Raw genomic sequence first — 19,671 nt, forward strand, 5'->3', positions numbered from 1 at the left:
GAAATATCCCCTTTCTGGCATGGATTTGCACATCTCATTTTTCTGAGTGACAAAGTATATAAACATACTTGGAGGAGCTGGGCCTGGCTTGGCAAGTGATCCTCACTACTCTGGTTTAGTCGGGTGGAGGAGTAGGGATTTGAACATTACTGTTTGATCTACAGGGTCCACAATCTCTTCTGGTGGTGATGAACGATGAGTCAAGTCAGATGGAGGGATTTTCATTTGCAATGCTATAAAGTCTATGATAATTTGGGGTTAGCCAGAGGCAGCTTTTGTCCTACATACACGCAAAGTTCTCTGAAGACTGTGTGTTTTTGCAGACAGACAGACAGGTGTGTGTGTGTGTTTGTGTGAGCCCAGACAGGAAGTGGGTCAGCCTGAGCGGAGCGGCAGACGACTGGTGTCCTTCAGCGTCTCCTTTTCTCCTCCTCCTGGGCAGGCAGGCAGGCAGTGCTGACAGGTGACTGATGGGGTGACACACACCTGTCAGTGCTTAGTCTCCCCGCACTGACAGACACTGACAGGAACGCCACCACCACAAACACACACACACACACACACACACTGACTGGGATGCCACGAGACAAACACACACGCAAACTCAGAGACCCACACAGCCCTTGAACCAACTCAAGTACAGCACAGTGTGTGTGTAGAAAAACTTGCCGCAGTTCACCGAAGTTTAAATATAGTTCTATTTTTGCATGTTGACTTAAACAAACCATAAACAAACAAACCATAAACACACCATTGGGGCGGCAGGTAGCCTAGTGGTTAGAGCGTTGGACTAGTAACCGAAAGGTTGCAAGATCGAATCCCCGAGCTGACAAGGTAAAAATCTGTCGTTCTGCCCCTGAATAAGGCAGTTAACCCACTGTTCCTAGGCCGTCATTGAAAATAATAATTTGTTCTTAACTGACTTGCCTACTTAAATAAAGGAATTTTTTTTTTTTTAATTAAAAATAACGGTATAGGAATAATAAACCATACATGTCAACCTAAAGCTACATTATAAAAACATGTCTCTAACCCTATGCAAACAATAATAGCCAATGTCAAACACTGTCATGTCTCCTACTGTACGGCATTGATATTCATAACCAGTACAGTATAGAAGAAACACTCACAATACAGGTTGTAAATCATCTCTCTCCTAAACTACCACCATCGTGCCCTTGAGCAAGGCCCTCCCAGTGTGTTGTGCTTTGTTGTGGTTGGGTACTGTGTCAGCAAAAAGAAGAATTTCCATTCAAAGATGTATAAAGACTTTCTAAAGAGATTTACGTAAATCAAATTGATAGTGTTCCGTTTGGAGTCATTCATCTTGTGGTGTCCAAGCAGAGGGCGGGGGTGTAGGGGAGGTTCATAGGCGGTGACTGATGGTCTTGGCTCTCCTCAGGGTGAGCAGGTGACTCTGGTGGAAGGGTACAGAGCAGAAGACTCTGTCTGAAGGCAACAACGGGAGCTCTGCTGACGGGTTGGTGATTACAAACCTGCAGAGACAGTGGTACAGTAAGTGTGTGCCAACAGCAGAGGGAAGAGCAGCAGCATAGGTAGTGTACCTCTTCATGGAGGGGTTAGGTGGGTCCAGCAGGCGATACAGCCCAAAACACAGGATCTCCAACGAGTCCAGAGCCTGGCAGAACAACTCCTTGAAGTCCTCACACTGCAGAGGATATGGATGATAGGGAATCACTAGGACGTGTGTGTAGGTGGGCCTGTTTCTAGAACCGATGCACTGTGGGTTAGTGTGTGTGTGTCTATATACACTGAGTGTACAAAGCATTAGGAACACCTTCCTAATTTTGAGTTGCCCCCCCCCCCCCCCCCCACTTTCCCTCAGAACACCTTCAATTCGTCGGGGCATGGACTCTACGAGGTGTCGAAAGAGTTCCACAGGGATACTGGCCCATGTCGACTCCAATGCTTCCCACAGTTGTGTCAAGGTTGGCTGGATGTCCTTTTGGGTGGTGCACCATTCTTGATCCACACGGGAAATGGTTGAGCCCTCTACTACTAAACCCCAGTTCAAAGGCACTCTTTTGTCTTAGCCATTTTAAAATATTTATTTAACTAGGCAAGTCATTCCCCCTCTGAGTGGCCCACATCCAAAATCCATGTCTCCATTGTCTCAAGGCTTACTAACCTGTCTCCACTCCTTAATCGACACTGATTGAAGTGGATTTAAGTGACATCAATAAGGAATCATAGCTTTCACCTGGATTTACCTGGTCAATCTATGTCAGAGAAAGAGCAACTCTTCCTAATGTTTTGTACACTCAGTGTAGATGTGTGTCCATATAGGTGTATACTGCATGACCAAAAGTATGTGGACCCCTGCTCGTTGAACATCTCATTCCAAAATCATGGGCATTAATATGGAGTTGGTCCCCCCTTTGCCGCTATAACAGCCTCCACTATTCTAGGAAGGCTTTCCACTAGATGTTGGAACATTGCTGCGGGGACTTGCTTCCATTCAGCCACAAGAACATTAGTGAGGTCAGGCACTAATGTTGGGCGATTAGGCTTGGCTCACAGTCGGTGTTCCAATTCATCCCAAAGGTGTTCGATGGGGTTGAGGTCAGGGCTCTGTGCAGGCCAGTCAAGTTCTTCCAAACCAATCTCGACAAACCATTTCTGTATGGATCTTGCTTTGTGCACAGGGCTATTGTCATGCTGAAACAGTAAAGGGCCTTCCCTAAACTGTTGCCACAAAGTTGGAAGCACAGATTCGTCTAGAATGTCATTGTATGCTGAAGCGTTAAGATTTTCCTTCACTGGAACTAAGGGGCCTCATCACGACTCAGGATAAAACCTAGATGTGGATAGTACGATTCTCAGAATATTTATTATAACAAAGTTGGCCGGCAAAAGGCAGGTCGTTGGCAGGCAGAGGTTTGTAAACCAGGTCAGAGTCAGGCAGGTACAGGACGGCAGGCAGGCACAGGGTCAGGACAGGCAGAAGGTCAGAACCGGGAAGACTAAAAAACAAAAACTTGAGAACAGGAAAAACAGGAAACACGCTGGTATGACCTGACAGGACAAGACGAACTGCCAACAGACAAACAGAAAATGCAGGTATAAATACACTGGAGACAATGGGGAAAATGGAGGGTACCTGGTGGGGGGTGGAGACAAGCACAAGACAGATGAAACAGATCAGGGGGATGACAGGCCTAGCCAAACCATGAACCGAAGCAGTCCCGTTCTCGTGTGAGCTTGTCTGACCTACCTCTTCGTTCCTGAGCTGTTGTTGCTCCTAAACATTTCCACTTCACAATAACAGTACTTACAGTTGACCATGGCAGGGCACAAATTTAACAGACTGATTGCTGGAAAGGTGGCACGTTGAAAGTTAATTGACTTCTTCAGTATGGGCCATTCTACTTCCAATGTTTGGCTATGGATATTGCATGGCTGTGTGCTCGATTTTATACACCTGTCAGCAATGGGTGCAGTTGAAATCACCAAATACACTAATTTGAAGTGTCCACATACTTTTGTATACATAGTGTATGTCTGTGTGTGTTAGTAGTAGAAACTCACAGCGAGGCTACAGAGAGGCTCATCCTGCAGTGCCAGCTGTGCCAGTTTGGAGCGTTGGCGCAGCGCCCACATCTTCACGGACATCTCCCCTCCCCGCAGCTGGTTGTCCTCTGCCAGCTGGGCCTCCAGTAAGGGGGTGTCGCCACCCGTCACCAGCGTACAGATCAGACCAGGCACGTTGGCGTTGAAGTACGTCTACACACCACAGATCACAAGGTTAGATCAAGTTAGCTATTGGTTCTTTTAGCTAACCCTCAGCTCACAGTGACACTGTGTGTTCTACCCAAGGCCAATAACTAGAAATAGAGTTCCCCCGCCCTGTTAAAATATACAGGCAGTTTTTCAGGTTAGTTGACTGGTTAGCTAGCTATCTTGGGGAGGCTATCAATCGTCCACCATATTTGGTGCTCCAAATGCATGATCTTATAGCATTGAGAAAAGTAAAACATAAGTGGTATCATGCATCCCAATGGTAATAATACTTTCAAGCCATGAATTATAGCACTATTATAAGCAACTAAGTAGTACAACTATTGATGAATTACTATTGCTATGGATTGAATGCTTTCCAAATGGCTATGGCTATGCCTATGGATAGCTGGTCAAAAATAGTGCCCTATATAGGAAATAGGGTGCAACCTAGTACTCGGCCGTTGTGTCCTGTTCTGTCTACTCACGGCTGCCATGAGAGAGTCCAGTAGGTCGACAGAGAAGACGGAGCCTACAGAGAAGGCCTGGCTCAGGGTCAGGCTGGAGGAGTCCTCTTGGCTGTCCGCCTCGTTCACAAAGCACACGTTAGAGCTGTTCACTGGGGGAGAAAGGGACTGGTTAGTAGCCTAATTACAGTACAGTCATTATAGAGGTCAGTGAAAGTTTCTGATTGGTCTAAAAGTTTTCATTTAAACAGGGATCGCTGTGAATAATAATACTGTACTTTTTTTTTTTTTTTAGAATCAATTGTCACCATTCATCTATAACTACATGGTATTTACTGGTTTTCTCTGACCATGTGACGTGACCAGACCAGGAACGTCAGGTGTAGCAAAGCACTAGGGAGTGAAATAGGCACAATACCCAGCTCTACCAGCAGAGGGACAGTGGTGCCGGCGCTGTGAGCCTTCTCGGGTATCGTAGGGATGTGGGAAAAGTCTAGTGTGTCTGCACAACACAACACATGTTACAATGGCACACACTAAACACAACAACTACAGAAGTATAAATCAGTGATACACATCTATACCATTTTGACTTTACATTTTGGTCATTTTAGCAGACGCTCTTATAGTCAGTCAGTGTAATCAACTAAGGTAAAACCTTCAAACGAATGGGATTCCCAAAAGCATTTGCATAACATGATTGGTAAAACAGTGATTATTTTGTCACTAAACACGTGAACATTTCCGGTATTAGTGTGTATTACTAGGACATTATGCACCAATGTCCCCTACAAAACAATAACCCGACTTCAACACACACACACAAACACACACACTCCTGTAGTACAGATAAACAGTCATTGATTGGCAGCCCAGGCGGGTCGGTCCAGCCACTGTATGGCTCCAGTGAGACAGCATGCCTTAATTATGGATTAATTGTGTCATTAGCACATTCTGCTGTTGGCGACACATTGAGCCTGTCAAGGTTAATTACTGGAACATGTTTATTTTCTGTCAGCTTCTGTGGCAGGCTGTCGCGTACACACACACAACACACAACACACAGAAACACTGAGGTTCACACACATACATACACACACACATTCGCTCACACAATTCCCGGAACATTTCTGCTCAGCCTTCAGGACTTTCCCTCAGCCCCTGTCTGTCTGTCTGACCACAATCTGTATGGCGCTCATACCACGGACATGACACACACACTCTTCACAGACAATATAAACACACACACACAATCTCTCCTCTCACACTGAGAGTCCAGCCTTGAGCCAAGCCAACTAATCGAATATTAAAGCAGCCAACAAACATTTAACAGTAATATTCTCCCAGCCCCCTGAACATTCTCCATGAACCTCTCTGGTCCCTCTCACTGACCGTGGCTCGGACCATGGTTATGACCACCAAACCCATGACCAAGCTCCAGCCCCTGTCCGTGGCCGTGACTTTGAGTGTGACTGAGTGTGCAGTGTGGGCCTGGTTCGGGGCTGAAGCAGATGTGGTAGAGGTTGACACAGAAGTGGATGGTCTCCTTATCCTGCATGGAGGGCTCAATGTCGCTGGAGCTGGACAGAGAGCTGAGGACCACCACCATGGCACAGCGCTCCACACTCAACGCACGCAGGTCTGCCCCACACAGAGGAGAGCCCTGGGGGAGAGAGTGGGGAGGGGGGAGACGGAATGAGAATAGGGATGGGGTGAGGGGACAGGGGGAGTCAGGCAAGGCTAGAGGACTGATACGTTCTATAGTCCCTAGACACCTCTTCTACCTAGTTAGTCTCTTTACTAGTCATTCTAGCGAATAGAGTATCCTGACCAGTGGAGGCTGGTGGGAGAAGCTACAGGAGGACGGGCTCATTGTAATGACTGGAATAGCTCGTACCACCAGCCTCCTCTGATCCTGACCTATGCCTGTCGTGTATGTCAGCAAAAAGTCAAGTTTCTGTAGAATAATGGATAGATTTCAGATCTATTATAGAGTATTCCCACATGTCCAGAGACTCACAGGCAGGAAGTAGATGTGGGGGAAGTATTGTATGTTGGGCCACTCCCTGCTGAAGTAGTGTGGGTCTCCCAGGAAGACAACCGTCCTCAGCTCTGGGGCCGTCAGGCTGCTGGCCCTCAGCGGCATCATGAAGTCCCCCAGGCCCAGCAGGCTGGAGCCCCCGTCCCCAAAGACACACACCACCACGTGGTCCTGCAGTGCCAGGATACTGGCACTCTGTCTGGTCTGAGGAGGATACACACAGATGCACACAAATGCATGACTGGAGATGTTTATTATGTTATTATTACATGCATGTACTCTAGCTGGCTAGGTACAAGTAAGCTAGTGCCAGTGTGAGACAGTGAGTGTGTTCCTAATATTGCTGAGAAATTAGTACTTTTTGAGGACGGTTCGGTTTCGGTTCGATTCTTAGAAAATTATCACGGTTTTTGATTTCAGCTTAAAAAAAAAAAGTCATTTTGAAAAATGTACATTCCAAAGCCAAATATAGTGAACATTCAATTGCCAAAACATTGAAAATATTCCATTGTCTCTGTCAGGTCCACATTGGGTAGACATCAACAGAAAAATATTATCTCTGTGCACCCCAAACTGTACTGTCTTTAGTCCTCCTATTTAGCTCGTCTAGACTGCCTAAATATGCTGCAGAGCTGTCTGATGAAATCATTTAGCTAGTTCTTCAAAGTAGATAACACACACTTTCAGGAATCAATCAAATCAAATGTATTTATAAAGCCCTTTTTACATCAGCCAATGTCACAAGTCCTATACAGAAACCCAGCCTAAAACCCCAAACCGCAAGCAATGCAGATGTAGAAGCACTGTTTCTATCCCTCTCTCTCTTCTTGTTGTGTTGTGTACGTTCCTCTCTCATGCAGTCTAGGCGCTCTGTGTGTATCTTACCAAACATAGCAAGCGTAAAAGTGTCCGAGACAGAAATAACAGGCGCAATGGATTATGGTCATTGTAGTTAATTAAGGCGTTTCTGCGCTGAACTAGGTTGAATATTTGCTTAATGAAAACTACAACTCCCTTCAGCCCAGAGTCGCACATAGTTCTTGACTTGATTTCTCTCGTGAATTATTTGATTTCTCTCTAGAGAAACGACACGTTGGGCTCACACAAAAAATAAACTAGATGGAATTCAAGTAATTGAACCGACGTCGGTCAATTAGTTGTTTAATAACCGGAATAAAAAATACATGTTAATCGCTCACCATTAGTGCCTAATTGCCTATCTGTCCATGTCCCAGTCTTACCAGTGAGATGTCCTTCAGGGGAACAGGTGGGCACCAGTGGAACAGTCCTGTAGAGTCCAGCCCCACCTCCTGCTGCTCCTCCTGCTGCTGCTGCTCCCACACACACTCCCTCTCTCGAAGAGTCTCTCCCTCTGGGCTACAGCAGAGGACACACACACAAACACAAGCCTCAGAGAGTGTAGGGAAGGAAGAAAGGGTGGAGGAAGAGAAGACAGGAGAGGCACACAGACTCATGCATGCAGACATATTACATATACACTGTCCAACCACTCTGGATGTCAAGAGCACAAAAGGGAAAATGAAAGGTCTCCACTTGGGTAGTGGAATCACAGATAAAAAAGGGTGGTGACGATACCGGATAGACGGAGAGAGATAAAGAAAGAGAGAGCAGGGAACTACAATTTATTTAATCTGTATTCTGCTCACTAACTTACCTTCTGACCGTGCTCTCTTCTCCCCACTCTCTCCTCCTCCCTCTCTGTCCTCCCTCTCTTCTCCCCCCTCTCTCCTCCTCCCTCTCTCCTCCTCCCTCTCTCCTCCTCTGACAGGATCTCCCAATATTAATGCCCAGAATGGGTTGAGTGAGGCGGCTGGGGAGCCGGCCCATTAATCAGCCTGTCAATCCCAGCCTGCTATTCCACTGTGCTCAGCTGTCCAGGACATAGCCTGCCCGCCCGCCCGCACCAGGCAGCCTCCACTAATGACAGTGCGATATATCATGGTGAGTTTTAAATTAAGTATTTGTCTCAGCATGTTCAAAACAAACATATTCCTGTGTAGAAGGCTGTGAATTCTCACCTGAAGGGCAGAACTCCCAGTGATGGACGTCTGAAGCCTAGACTCATGGCGGAGGTGTTAGATGAGACTGATGGTACACACACACGCACGCACATGACACACACACACACACACAGATGAGAAACACACGGGTGAGAGACAGTCTTGCGGGTCAGACACACCCATAGGTGACAGACAGGCACATAAGAGCCATAGAAGGGTGACAGACAGCCATTCTGAGTCTCTGCTCTGTGTGAAAATGTGTAATGAGGCGAACAGGACAGACAGAGGCGCTTGGTGCTTTCTACTAATATAGGTCCTAAAGAAAAGCCAGATTTTTCAGCCCAGTGGAGAAAAGTGGGATGAGGATTCCCCCTAGTGGAGGAGTTAGAGACTGCACCATCTCTGCACCTCTCAACATGCCGCCTCAGTTGCTTTGCCTCTTGTGAAACTGAGGTTAGTACTAAAAAGGTCTGCGAGTGTAAAAAGGCTTGTCTTGGTCATTGCATTGTTGCCGTACCATCTTTCTGCTCAGTGCACCTGCAGGGTCTCATCCTGGGCAAATCCTTGATGTCTCTGTGACACACAGAGCAGTACATACTCGCCCTGACAAACACACAGGTACGCAAAAATGACTAACATGAATACTCCCACTCCCTACATACAGAAGTATTTGAGTCAAGGCTCTAGTTTATGAACTAATATTAGAGTGGCACAGTACCTTCTGGCATCACTGGCATTGCTGGCTATGAGGAAACCCAGAGTCCACAGCTTTATTTTGATGTGACTGGGAGGATTCACCAACACACTGAGAAACAACAAAACAACTTTAACAGGCAGGAAGCAGCCCATCCACAAAACTACAGTTAATGTGTAAAATAATCAAATACCTGTAAGCATTATAAAAATGACTGTCTACTACTACTACTACTGCCGCCTCTACCACTGCTACAACGACCACAGATAGAACAATGAAACAGATATTTTACTGTATAAATGTGAAGCATCTGCTTGTCATTTCCACTCACTACCAAATATGGTAGTGAGAGGAAGCCCACTGGCGGGCAGTGGGAGAAGACGGAACGAGATGGATTTTAACAGACATTTTGCAAGTTTTCTCATTGATTAAACATTTGATTTCAATACAGTTTTCTATTCCCAAAACTAGAATCTGTTTTGAACAGAGTGGACTAAGATTTGTAGACTTTACCCTTTACAAAAGTTTTTTAAATCGCGTTGTTTAGAAGGACTGCAAAGGAAAATTGAGTTATTGCACACGCACACTTCACTAAGTAGGCGTTCCCTAACGGAAATATGCAGATAATGCTAGAACGCGCCAATAGGATCTCTCTAGCTCGTGCTTGGCTCTACCCCCCTCCTTGCATGTTCTGCCCACTATGGCTCATTTGCTCCAATTGGAAACAACTGGCTGTGGTCGATCTTGGTTTAGTTCTAAAAAATCTTTGCTGCTACTACTACTACTACTACTACTGCTCCTGCTACTACAGGAAGAGTGGGGATCCTTAATAAATACAAATACTACTGCTACTACTACTACTACTATGCTACGACTGCTGCTGCTACTACTACTACAGGAAGAGTGGGGATCCTTAATAAATACAAATAATACTGCTGCTACGACTACTACTACTACTGTTACTACTGCTGCTACTACTACTGTTACTACTACTACTACAGGAAGAGTGGGGATCCTTAATAAATACAAATAATACTGCTGCTACGACTACTACTACTACTGTTACTACTGCTGCTACTACTACTGTTACTACTACTACTACAGGAAGAGTGGGATCCTTAATAAATACAAATACTACTGCTGCTGCTACGACTACTACTACTACTACTACTGTTACGACTGCTGCTACTACTACTGTTACTACTACTACTACTACAGGAAGAGTGGGGATCCTTAATAAATACAAATACTACTGCTGCTGCTACTACAACTACTACTACTACTGCTGCTACTGATACTACTACTAATTCTGCTGCTCCTGCTACTACAGGAAGAGTGGGGATCCTTAATAAATACAAATACTACTACGACTACTATGTTATGACTACTGCTGCTACTCCTACTACAGGAAGAGTGGGATCCTTAATAAATACAAATACTACTGCTGCTGCTACGACTACTACTACTGCTACTGTTACTACTGCTGCTACTACTACTACTACTGTTACGGGAAGAGTGGAGATCCTTAATAAATACAAATACTACTGCTGCTGCTACTGCTACTGTTACTACTGCTACTGTTACTACTGCTACTACTACTATTACAGGAAGAGTGGAGATCCCTAATAAATACAAATACTACTGCTGATACTACTACTGCTACTACTACTACTACTACTACAGGAAGAGTGGAGATTCTTAATAAATACAAATACTACTGCTGCTACTACTACTGTTACTACTGCTGCTACTAATACTACTACTACTACTACTACTACAGGAAGAGTGGAGATCCTTAATAAATACAAATAATAATACTACTACTACTACGGTTACTACTGCTGCTGCTACGACTACTACTACTACTACTGTTACTACTGCTGCTACTACTACTACTACAGGAAGAGTGGAGATCCTTAATAAATACAAATAATACTGCTGCTACTACTACTGTTACTACTGCTGATACGACTACTACTACTACTACTATTACAGGAAGAGTGGAGATCCTTAATGAATACAAATACTACTGCTGCTACTACTACTGTTACTACTGCTGCTACTACTACTACTACTACTACTACTACTACTAGGAAGAGTGGAGATCCTTAATAAATACAAATACTACTGCTGCTACTACTACTGTTACTACTGCTGCTACTACTACTACTACTACAGGAAGAGTGGAGATCCTTAATAAATACAAATACTACTGCTGCTACTGATACTACTACTACTTCTACTGCTACTACAGGAAGAGTGGGGATCCTTAATAAATACAAATACTACTGCTGCTACTGATACTACTACTACTTCTACTGCTCCTGCTACTACAGGAAGAGTGGGGATCCTTAATAAATACAAATACTACTACGATGCTACGACTATTGCTGCTACTACTACTACAGGAAGAGTGGGATCCTTAATAAATACAAATACTACTGCTGCTGCTACGACTACTACTACTACTACTGTTACGACTGCTGCTACTACTACTGTTACTACTGCTGCTACTACTACTACTACTACTACTACTACTACTACTACAGGAAGAGTGGAGATCCTTAATAAATACAAATACTACTGCTGCTACTACTACTACTACTACTACTATTACAGGAAGAGTGGAGATCCGTAATAAATACAAATACTACTGCTACTACTACAGGAAGAGTGGGGATCCTTAATTAATACAAATACTACTGCTGCTACTGAAACTACTACTACTTCTACTGCTCCTGCTACTACAGGAAGAGTGGAGATCCTTAATAATTACAAACACTACTACTACTACTATGCTACGACTGCTGCTGCTACTACTACTACTACTACAGGAAGAATGGGGATCCTTAATAAATACAAATACTACTACTGCTGCTACGACTACTACTACTACTACTACTACTGCTGCTACTGACACTGCTACTACTACTACAGGAAGAGTGGGGATCCTTAATAAATACAAATACTACTACTACTACTACTATGCTACGACTACTACTGCTACTACAGGAAGAGTGGGATCCTTAATAAATACAAATACTACTGCTGCTGCTACGACTACTACTACTACTACTACTGTTACTACTGCTGCTACTACTACAGGAAGAGTGGAGATCCTTAATAAATACAAATACTACTGCTGCTACTACTACTGTTACTACTGCTGCTACTACTACTACTACTACTACTACTACTACTACTACTAGGAAGAGTGGAGATCCTTAATAATTAAGGATCCCCACTCTTCCTGTATTAGTAGTAGTAGTATTTGTATTATACTACTAGTACTACTACTACTATTACAGGAAGAGTGGAGATCCTTAATAAATACAAATACTACTGCCAGTACTACAGGAAGAGTGGGGATCCTTAATTAATACAAATACTACTACTGCTACTAGTTACTTACTTGAAATCTTGGTCTCCGCTCTGATACTCAATCCCAATCAACAGCAACCTCAGCTTCAGGAAACATAGCCTAACACACAGACAGGCACACAGGCAGACAGGCAGGCAGGCAGACATGCACACAGGCAGGCAGACAGAGAGAGAGAGATCATGTTTGTTTGTAGTAATAGAACACTGATATGTCTCTCTGTAGCAGACTGACAAACTGACTTGCTGGCCTGAGCGAAGGACATCCCTATGAAGGAGGGGGACAGGTGCTCTGTGTAGATCTCATTGTAGAGGCCCTCTCTGTACAGGTTCTGCCAGGTGTCTCCGTCCTGCTGTGAAACAAAATGGCAACAGAGATTCAGTAGCAACAGAGATACCTGATAAAAAAAAGTACAGTGCTGTGATGGAGTCTAGTATAATAGTTAATTATAGTTAAAGCTCCTGACTTTGGACCACATACTGTACCCCCTGGCGACAGGGTTGGAGCCATGTCTCTCGGGTAAGCCTGACTGTGCCCCCATCTCCCTCTCTGCTCTCCCATCCTGCTTTCAAAAATACATTCAAATACTTAGTAAGGGATCAGAATAGTGCACTTTATTGTTGACATACCTCGATCTCACTCTGCATGGTGAACAGGTTGGTCAACAGCGTGGAGAGGCCAGGCACCAGGCAGCTCTGAGACATGAAACCCAGTTTGAGCTCTGCCAGGCAGATTACTGCATCACCTCGACTCCAGTCCCAGTTAGGCACGTTCTGCAGGAACGCCTTGGGAGCACACACCCACAAACACACACACACACACGACACATCATCTAGCAACAGTAGCCATACTTGTTTGTAAGATGTATATAGGCATCGGGGACAGGCAGCCTACCTTACTGTTGTGCTTCAACATCTGAACTATAATCCTGGTGTTGGGACAATACTGTTTGATGGAGATCACCCTAACAGAGGACAAACACACTCTTAAAACATGTTGTTTTATCTTATTATTTATCTTTAGCTGTGTGTCAGAAAGGATAACAAGGTAGAGAGCAGGTGAACGTGTGTGTGCGCGGGCACGTGTGCCTGTCTAGCTATGTGTGCATGCACCTGAGCCCTCCCTACCTCATGAGATTGGCAGCGTCCTCCTTATGCTGGTCTGAGGTGAACCTGTCACAGATGATCAGGCAAGCTCCTGCTTTATGCATCTACACACAGAGGATAGCATCAAGCCAGTGTTACCATGTACCACAGTCACTAAACCATCATTACTCTGCATCCCTGTGTCCCTCCTGTACCCTTCCCAGTGTACGTGTCTCCATCTCTGTGTTGGCGGCCTAGTTGTACGTGGTAAGCAGAGGCTAGCCAGTAACTTCTAGCCACTGTGGTGACGTGTTACCTTCCGGAGATCTAAGAGCCGACAGTAGCTCCAGGAGGAACAAGCTAGCTTCTTGCTCTAGATTCCACAACTGTGTACAGTTGGCTCGGAGTACAAATGCTAATGTTAGCATCCGACTGCTAGATGGTAGTATGTTCAGTAGCACGCTCAGTCAAGTCGAAGAGTTTGTCTGGACAAAAATTATTACAAAACCATTGTGTGGTGTCCCCACAATTGGTGTGTGTTATAATATTTGTGTGCAGACTAACTTGTATCAAAACAGTTGTGTCAAATGTGTTGTATGTCCGTTATCCAAACTGAGTGTGTACTTGGCTCCAGTACCTTAACTCTCTCCATGTCTCTCCTCTGCATCACTGAGCCCTGGTAGAAGGTGACCTTCAGGAACCACCTCAGGAAGAAAGCCTCCAGCTCCTGGTTAGGACGGAAGCTGGCAAAGGCAGAGATAGCAGTGTCTGAAACGGGACCCTAATCCCTATGTAGTGCACAACATTTGACGAGGGCCCAGGTTGGGCTCAAAGGTAACGCTGTGACTCACTTTCCCAGGAAGAGCACCTTGACGTCGACCTCTCCCCTGTCCTCGTGTAGAAAATCTTTCATGAAGGCAGAGGCGCTGCTCAGAGTGATGTGACCACACACCACCACATGGCTAGCGCGTGCACACACGCACGCGCGCGCACACACACACACACACACACACACACACACACACACACACACACACACACACACACACACACACACACACACACACACACACAGAGGAACATTAACATGGTTGGGTGGAGATAGAATGTTATAGTCTTTCTCTCGTTCTAAGAAGCATTATATCAGATATACTGAGGATTTAGTCGTTTTTGTTTAGGTCCAGTGTATATTATCATGTTGTGTGACATAAGAATGTACCTTGTAGCTGCTACTACACCAACTGTTTTATTTTGGTCATCTCCAATAAACTGTAGTAAGATGACTCACGTCTTGCCTGAGACACCCGTGAAGCTTCCATCAAACCTCTTCCTGTTGATGATGATCTGAACCACCTCTGGGACAAAGTTGGCAAACAGACCCTGAGAGAGAAAGAGAGAGACATGATGTGTATCTAAATCACATCCACAATGGACCACTGACAGTGACTACATCCCAAATGGCACCATATTCCCTATGAAGTGCACTACTTTTGACCAGAACCCTATGGGCCCTGTTCAAAAGTAGTGCACTATATAAGGCAGGGATGGGCAACTTTGAAAGAAATCTGTAGTTTGCGGGTCTGCATACCCACATCCATACCCAGATATGCAGTCAGAGCCAGTCCTAGCCTTTTGGGTACCCTACGCAAAATCCCCAAAATGTTAGCTGACATGGGCTAATTTGTTTATTTTCGGAAATGTATCCACAGGCCTACAAAATGGGGGGCCACGGGCCGCATCCCTGATATAGGGGGGATTGGGTGCCATTCGGGAAGCAGACAGAAGCTTTCATGGATTGGATTTCCATAGCACTTTCCTATGCTGAAATACTCTTTACATTGTATGGGGGGAGTCAATACTGTCTTATGAGATGTACCAGTCCAATAAAGATGAAGATGATGACGAAGAGGCGTCCCAGGGTCGTCCTCAACTCCACGTCACCATAGCCCACCGTTGACATGGTAACAACCAGGAAGTAAACACACTCAAAGTAGTGGAGAGGTTGGGGGTTGGAGAAGTCCAGCCAGGGGTCACCTGAGTTCTCCAGCTGCAGCAAGACCAGGTCTCATGAGAGAGAGTGGTTAAAGTTGAGATCTGCATAAGGTGAAACAGTGCCACTGGTCGCCCCAGGCCTTTTGTTATTGTTTTGTTTATGAAACAGAGGAGATGAGCATCCAGCATTGTGGTAAAAAAAAAAAATCTGAGTACACACTCTACTATTCTATCACGCGTTCAATGATGTCCAACATCATTTTTGTTGTTGAAGTATTGTCTTTGTTGTTATAATATCGCAAACAGACATTGCAGTTTCACCGCTACGGATTCCAGCTTTAGAGTTAGCAGAATTACTCATTTTAGTATTAGTTGAATTACTCATTAACACACATTTACAACATTAGTGCAATAGTGCCTCAACTGTCTATCAAAATGGTTTGCTTATTTCTCTATGAATGTAAAGAGTCTGGAGCGAACCAAGACATGAATGGAAATGACACAAACACACCAGGTGGATGAAACCAGCTGAGGTCAGCAGTGTGCCTGTTAGGATGGCAACCAGGCGGGAGAGTTTCAGAGTGGTGCTGGGAATACAGAGTGACAGAAAATGTGAGTGGGACTGAGAGAATGTGAGTGAGAGAACGTGTGAGAGAGTGAGAAAGTGCAATTGTATTAACAGGCAGACATGCATTTAAAACAAGTCACATTGCTTGTATCTCATACATGCTGAAAATGTGAAAGTCAATGGAATCCTCATCCTACTTTTCATCCCTGTTCCGGCCTCTATTTGATGCACATTTGATGGAAATTGCACATTGTAAATATGGTACTGGAACGGACCCTGTATATAGTATTCTTACTTACTTTATAATTTTCTTCTTATTTATAGATTGTGTGTGTTTTTGTTATATCTTATTTTTAGTATTACATCATTATTGATTACTGCATTGTTGGGGTTAGAGCTTGTAAGAAAGACATTTCACTGTACTTGTGCATGTGACATTTAAACTTGAAACTTGATGTAGATGTACCGTATGTGTTGCTGTGTTACCTGTTGCTGTTGAAGACGTTGAGAATCTGCAGAACGACTGGTAACTCCAGTATGTGCAGAGCTCTGATGAACCTCAGACCTGGGCCAGATATACAAAATAAGGCATTAGCTTATAGGGTTGCAAAATTCCAGTAAATTACTGTAAATCTTCCAATTGGTGTTTCTTGAAAACCTGGGAATTGTAGGAAAGTTACCAAAATCTTGCAACACTAAGCAACACTAACTTTTAGGAACGTTACCAAAATATTGCAACACTCAGTTTGAAGAAGAAAATATACAATAATAATAATAATGAAAAACTTATATTGGTTATTAAAACCATTATTGGGAGAGATTTTGAACATCCCATCCCATGTTGCTTTAAATTACCCATAATTTTGATGGCTTATAAGTGTGTAGGCCAACTGTATGTGGGTCGTTCCACCAATTCGGTGCCTTTATAGAAGTGTAACTTGGTAAAAAAAAAAAATTACTTTTGATTTCACCTAATTTTAACATTTTGTCATAATGCCTATATTCAACAAGTTTTCCCATCTCAAGAGGTTAAATTTAAATAGTATAATAAGTGCCAAATAAAGTTACAGGGTTGACTGTAACCGGTTGACGATTTCATCTTTAATCAGCCATAAATCCCATTGTGACAGGGCGAAAGGAAGCTTGTTGTGTGCAACAGGGAGTGGAAATTGAATGCAAGCTCACAAAAAAAATGTAATGGTAAAAAAATTAAAATAAATCTAGCCTATGGGTAACTGGATTGACATGTTATGCTCGACCAACTCATTATTTTACCACAAATTGGCCAAAAAGAGTAGAACCAGCTCACCTGCTTTTACACAATGTTTTGACTATTATATGTTCAATGTTTCTTTTGATAAAAATATTGACAGAGGGCGCACAGCGGGAATGGTCAAAATCATGAATTTTGGTACTTTAGCAAGTATGTCAGAGGAGGCTGGTGGGAGGAGCTATAGGAGGAAAAGCTAATGGTGATGGCTGGAATGGAATAATGGAAATGTATCAAACATAGAGAAACAATATGTTTGATTCTATTCCATTATTCCTTTCCAGCCATTACAATGCAGCCTGTCCTCATATAGCTCATCCCACCAGCCTCCTCTGGTCTTTATTCATATAAAACAATCTGATTAATTGAATTCTCCATGTGGACTATTTTAAAGGGCACTTCATTTAATATACAGTAACAGGCTTTCAAAATGCAATATTGGTTAAATACAATTTATAGTTAAAATATCAGAGGTGCAAAAGGCACTCTTTGTGGAATGACCCATGTATGAGTGTCTTACCCAGCCAGGCTCGACGGGAAAACAGGGTAACAAAGGAAGGAGCAATGGTGAAAAAATCCACCAGGGATCTCAAGTCAACCCAAACCATCAGCTTATCCTGGGCCGCCAAAAACTGGTGAACAATGACACACAGGAAAGACAGAGTAATGCACAGTGCTTTGTCTAAACCCAAAATGTGTGACATTATTTTGTATGTGTCCTATTAGCTAACTGCCTCACCCTGAGCCCAAAATACAGAAGGTGGCAGATGTTGAAGCTCAAATCAATGAGGAAAGCTATGCTGTATTCTTTCATGCAGGACTCTACTGGGCTGAGAGGAGCGGGAGAAGACATTTTAGTTTCCCTCTGGCTCTTTGTCTTGGACCTTTCTTGTGAACAAACAAAACTTTGTTTTGATCCCATCACTATGGTATCATGATGCAACTCACTCAGTAGAGAGGGTGATATAGGTCACGATGGAGCCGATGTTGAAACAGAATATCAGCACCATCTGTTGAGGAAGGAAAGTGTGAGAAATACAATAGCGGGACTGAAGAAGAAAAACATAAGAGTACTCTTCCTGCATGTCTTGTGACTTACTAGGACTTTGCCAGGCAGATGTTGAGCCGATATCACAGAGAACGCCCATTCCTTCAAGGCATTCCTCAGATTGAAATCTGTCTGCACACTAATGCTCTGCAACATCACAATAACAAGACTCTACCTGTTCATAGGCCGGCACAGTACACACCAGATTGACATGTGGTCACACTGTAGGTGTAGGCTTACATAACTCTCCCTTTGTCACCCCCTACTCTCTCTCCATCTTATCTTTCTACCTTCTCCCCTCACCTGTCTATGTGCCCAGCGCTGTCGTCGGGGTCTGAAAATCCCAATGCTATTGAACCCTCTGTGAGCAACCTTCCAGAGCAGCAGGGCCAGCAGCCCCGCCAGGAAGACAGAGAGGGAGGAGAGGAGGAAGGCCCACCACAGCCTGTGCCCCCGGTAGAGGCAGTGGGTGTGGGAAATGGGAGGATAAGTGTGGGGGATCTTCATGGCCATGGGGATGTGCCAATAAATGTGTGGAGCAAAGGTGGGCGGGGTGGTGTAGGTGTAATTGGAGGCAGTCACCATCAGTTTTACATTTCCTTTTGAGGCCAAGAAAAATGTGTTAGTCTAACTTGGCCTGTGTTTTAGTGGATTGAATGGTTGTTCCATCTACTAGCTAGCTGTCAGTTACATTGTGGTATCCCTATGATGGCATATCATTGGTAAAGAAAATAAACCATTACTTCACATACAAGTGTCAGTAAACTCCCTAATCAGCAGATGCCAATTTGTATGTTTTTGTGAACGACATAATGGCTAACTAACGTTACTGTAGGCTAAAAACGTTAGCTAGTTAGCTAACGATAGTTAGCTGGCTATTATACAGAAATAGCTCATTTAGCTAGCTCGAATAAGATTATGTGGCTAAAAGACTCATTTTAAGGTCCCACATCACTACAAGATATGAAGTATTTAGCTACAAACTCTGATAACCCTACATTGACAAGAATTGTAATTCCATTTGTGATCATCATCAGATAGCTAGCTACCTGAAAGGCAAGGCTCGTCTTCATCAAATCAGCGCGCGAGGATCGGTGGGCGTGGTTCATAAAACAAGGGTTCCGGATGATGATTGGTGGACAGTACAACCCAAAATTAATCATAGCGGGCAGAACAAGCAACGTGGTGGGCAGAGCCAAGCCGGAGCTAGTGAGATCCTATTGGCGTGTTCTAGCATGTACTTTTACACGCTTACATTGTGAAGTGCGTGTGTGAAATAACTCGTTCTTGCGCTCCAAACCTTTGACAGGGTAAAGTCTACAAAACGTAGTCCACTCTGGCAAAGTTTATGAGAGCAAGAACGACGAG

The 19,671-nt window shown here is 44.1% G+C and overlaps 1 protein-coding gene across 1 annotated transcript; it reads right to left on the bottom strand.

Moving 5' to 3' along the window:
* Positions 1-680: 680 nt before the first annotated feature.
* Positions 681-18,888, bottom strand: LOC115111781 (calcium-activated potassium channel subunit alpha-1-like). Its single transcript, XM_029638206.2, has 26 exons — positions 18,607-18,888; positions 18,204-18,265; positions 17,995-18,085; positions 17,776-17,887; positions 16,472-16,550; positions 15,929-16,004; positions 15,302-15,472; positions 14,714-14,805; positions 14,277-14,387; positions 14,063-14,168; positions 13,468-13,550; positions 13,235-13,304; positions 12,970-13,125; positions 12,583-12,692; positions 12,374-12,442; positions 8,986-9,072; positions 8,785-8,870; positions 8,286-8,352; positions 7,488-7,623; positions 6,226-6,450; positions 5,598-5,868; positions 4,624-4,707; positions 4,227-4,357; positions 3,550-3,744; positions 1,566-1,669; positions 681-1,496 (listed from the first exon to the last, which is right to left on the bottom strand). Exons 1-26 carry the CDS (start codon positions 18,886-18,888, stop codon positions 1,367-1,369), a joined length of 3,186 nt encoding a protein of 1,061 aa, XP_029494066.2. The 3' UTR covers positions 681-1,366.
* Between the last annotated feature and the right edge of the window lie 783 nt (positions 18,889-19,671).

Source organism: Oncorhynchus nerka, linkage group LG27 (assembly GCF_034236695.1).
Source record: "Oncorhynchus nerka isolate Pitt River linkage group LG27, Oner_Uvic_2.0, whole genome shotgun sequence".
NCBI classification, from domain to species: domain Eukaryota; kingdom Metazoa; phylum Chordata; class Actinopteri; order Salmoniformes; family Salmonidae; genus Oncorhynchus; species Oncorhynchus nerka.

Coding starts and splice junctions, on each gene's coding strand:
- LOC115111781 (XM_029638206.2), bottom strand. CDS start 18,888: ATGGTGACTGCCTCCAATTACACCTACACCACCCCGCCCACCTTTGCT. Junction 18,266..18,606: donor AGCGCTGGGCACATAGACAG/GTGAGGGGAGAA, acceptor CTTCCTCAACAG/ATGGTGCTGATATTCTGTTT. Junction 12,443..12,582: donor TCCTTCGCTCAGGCCAGCAA/GTCAGTTTGTCA, acceptor TCTGTGTGTTAG/GCTATGTTTCCTGAAGCTGA.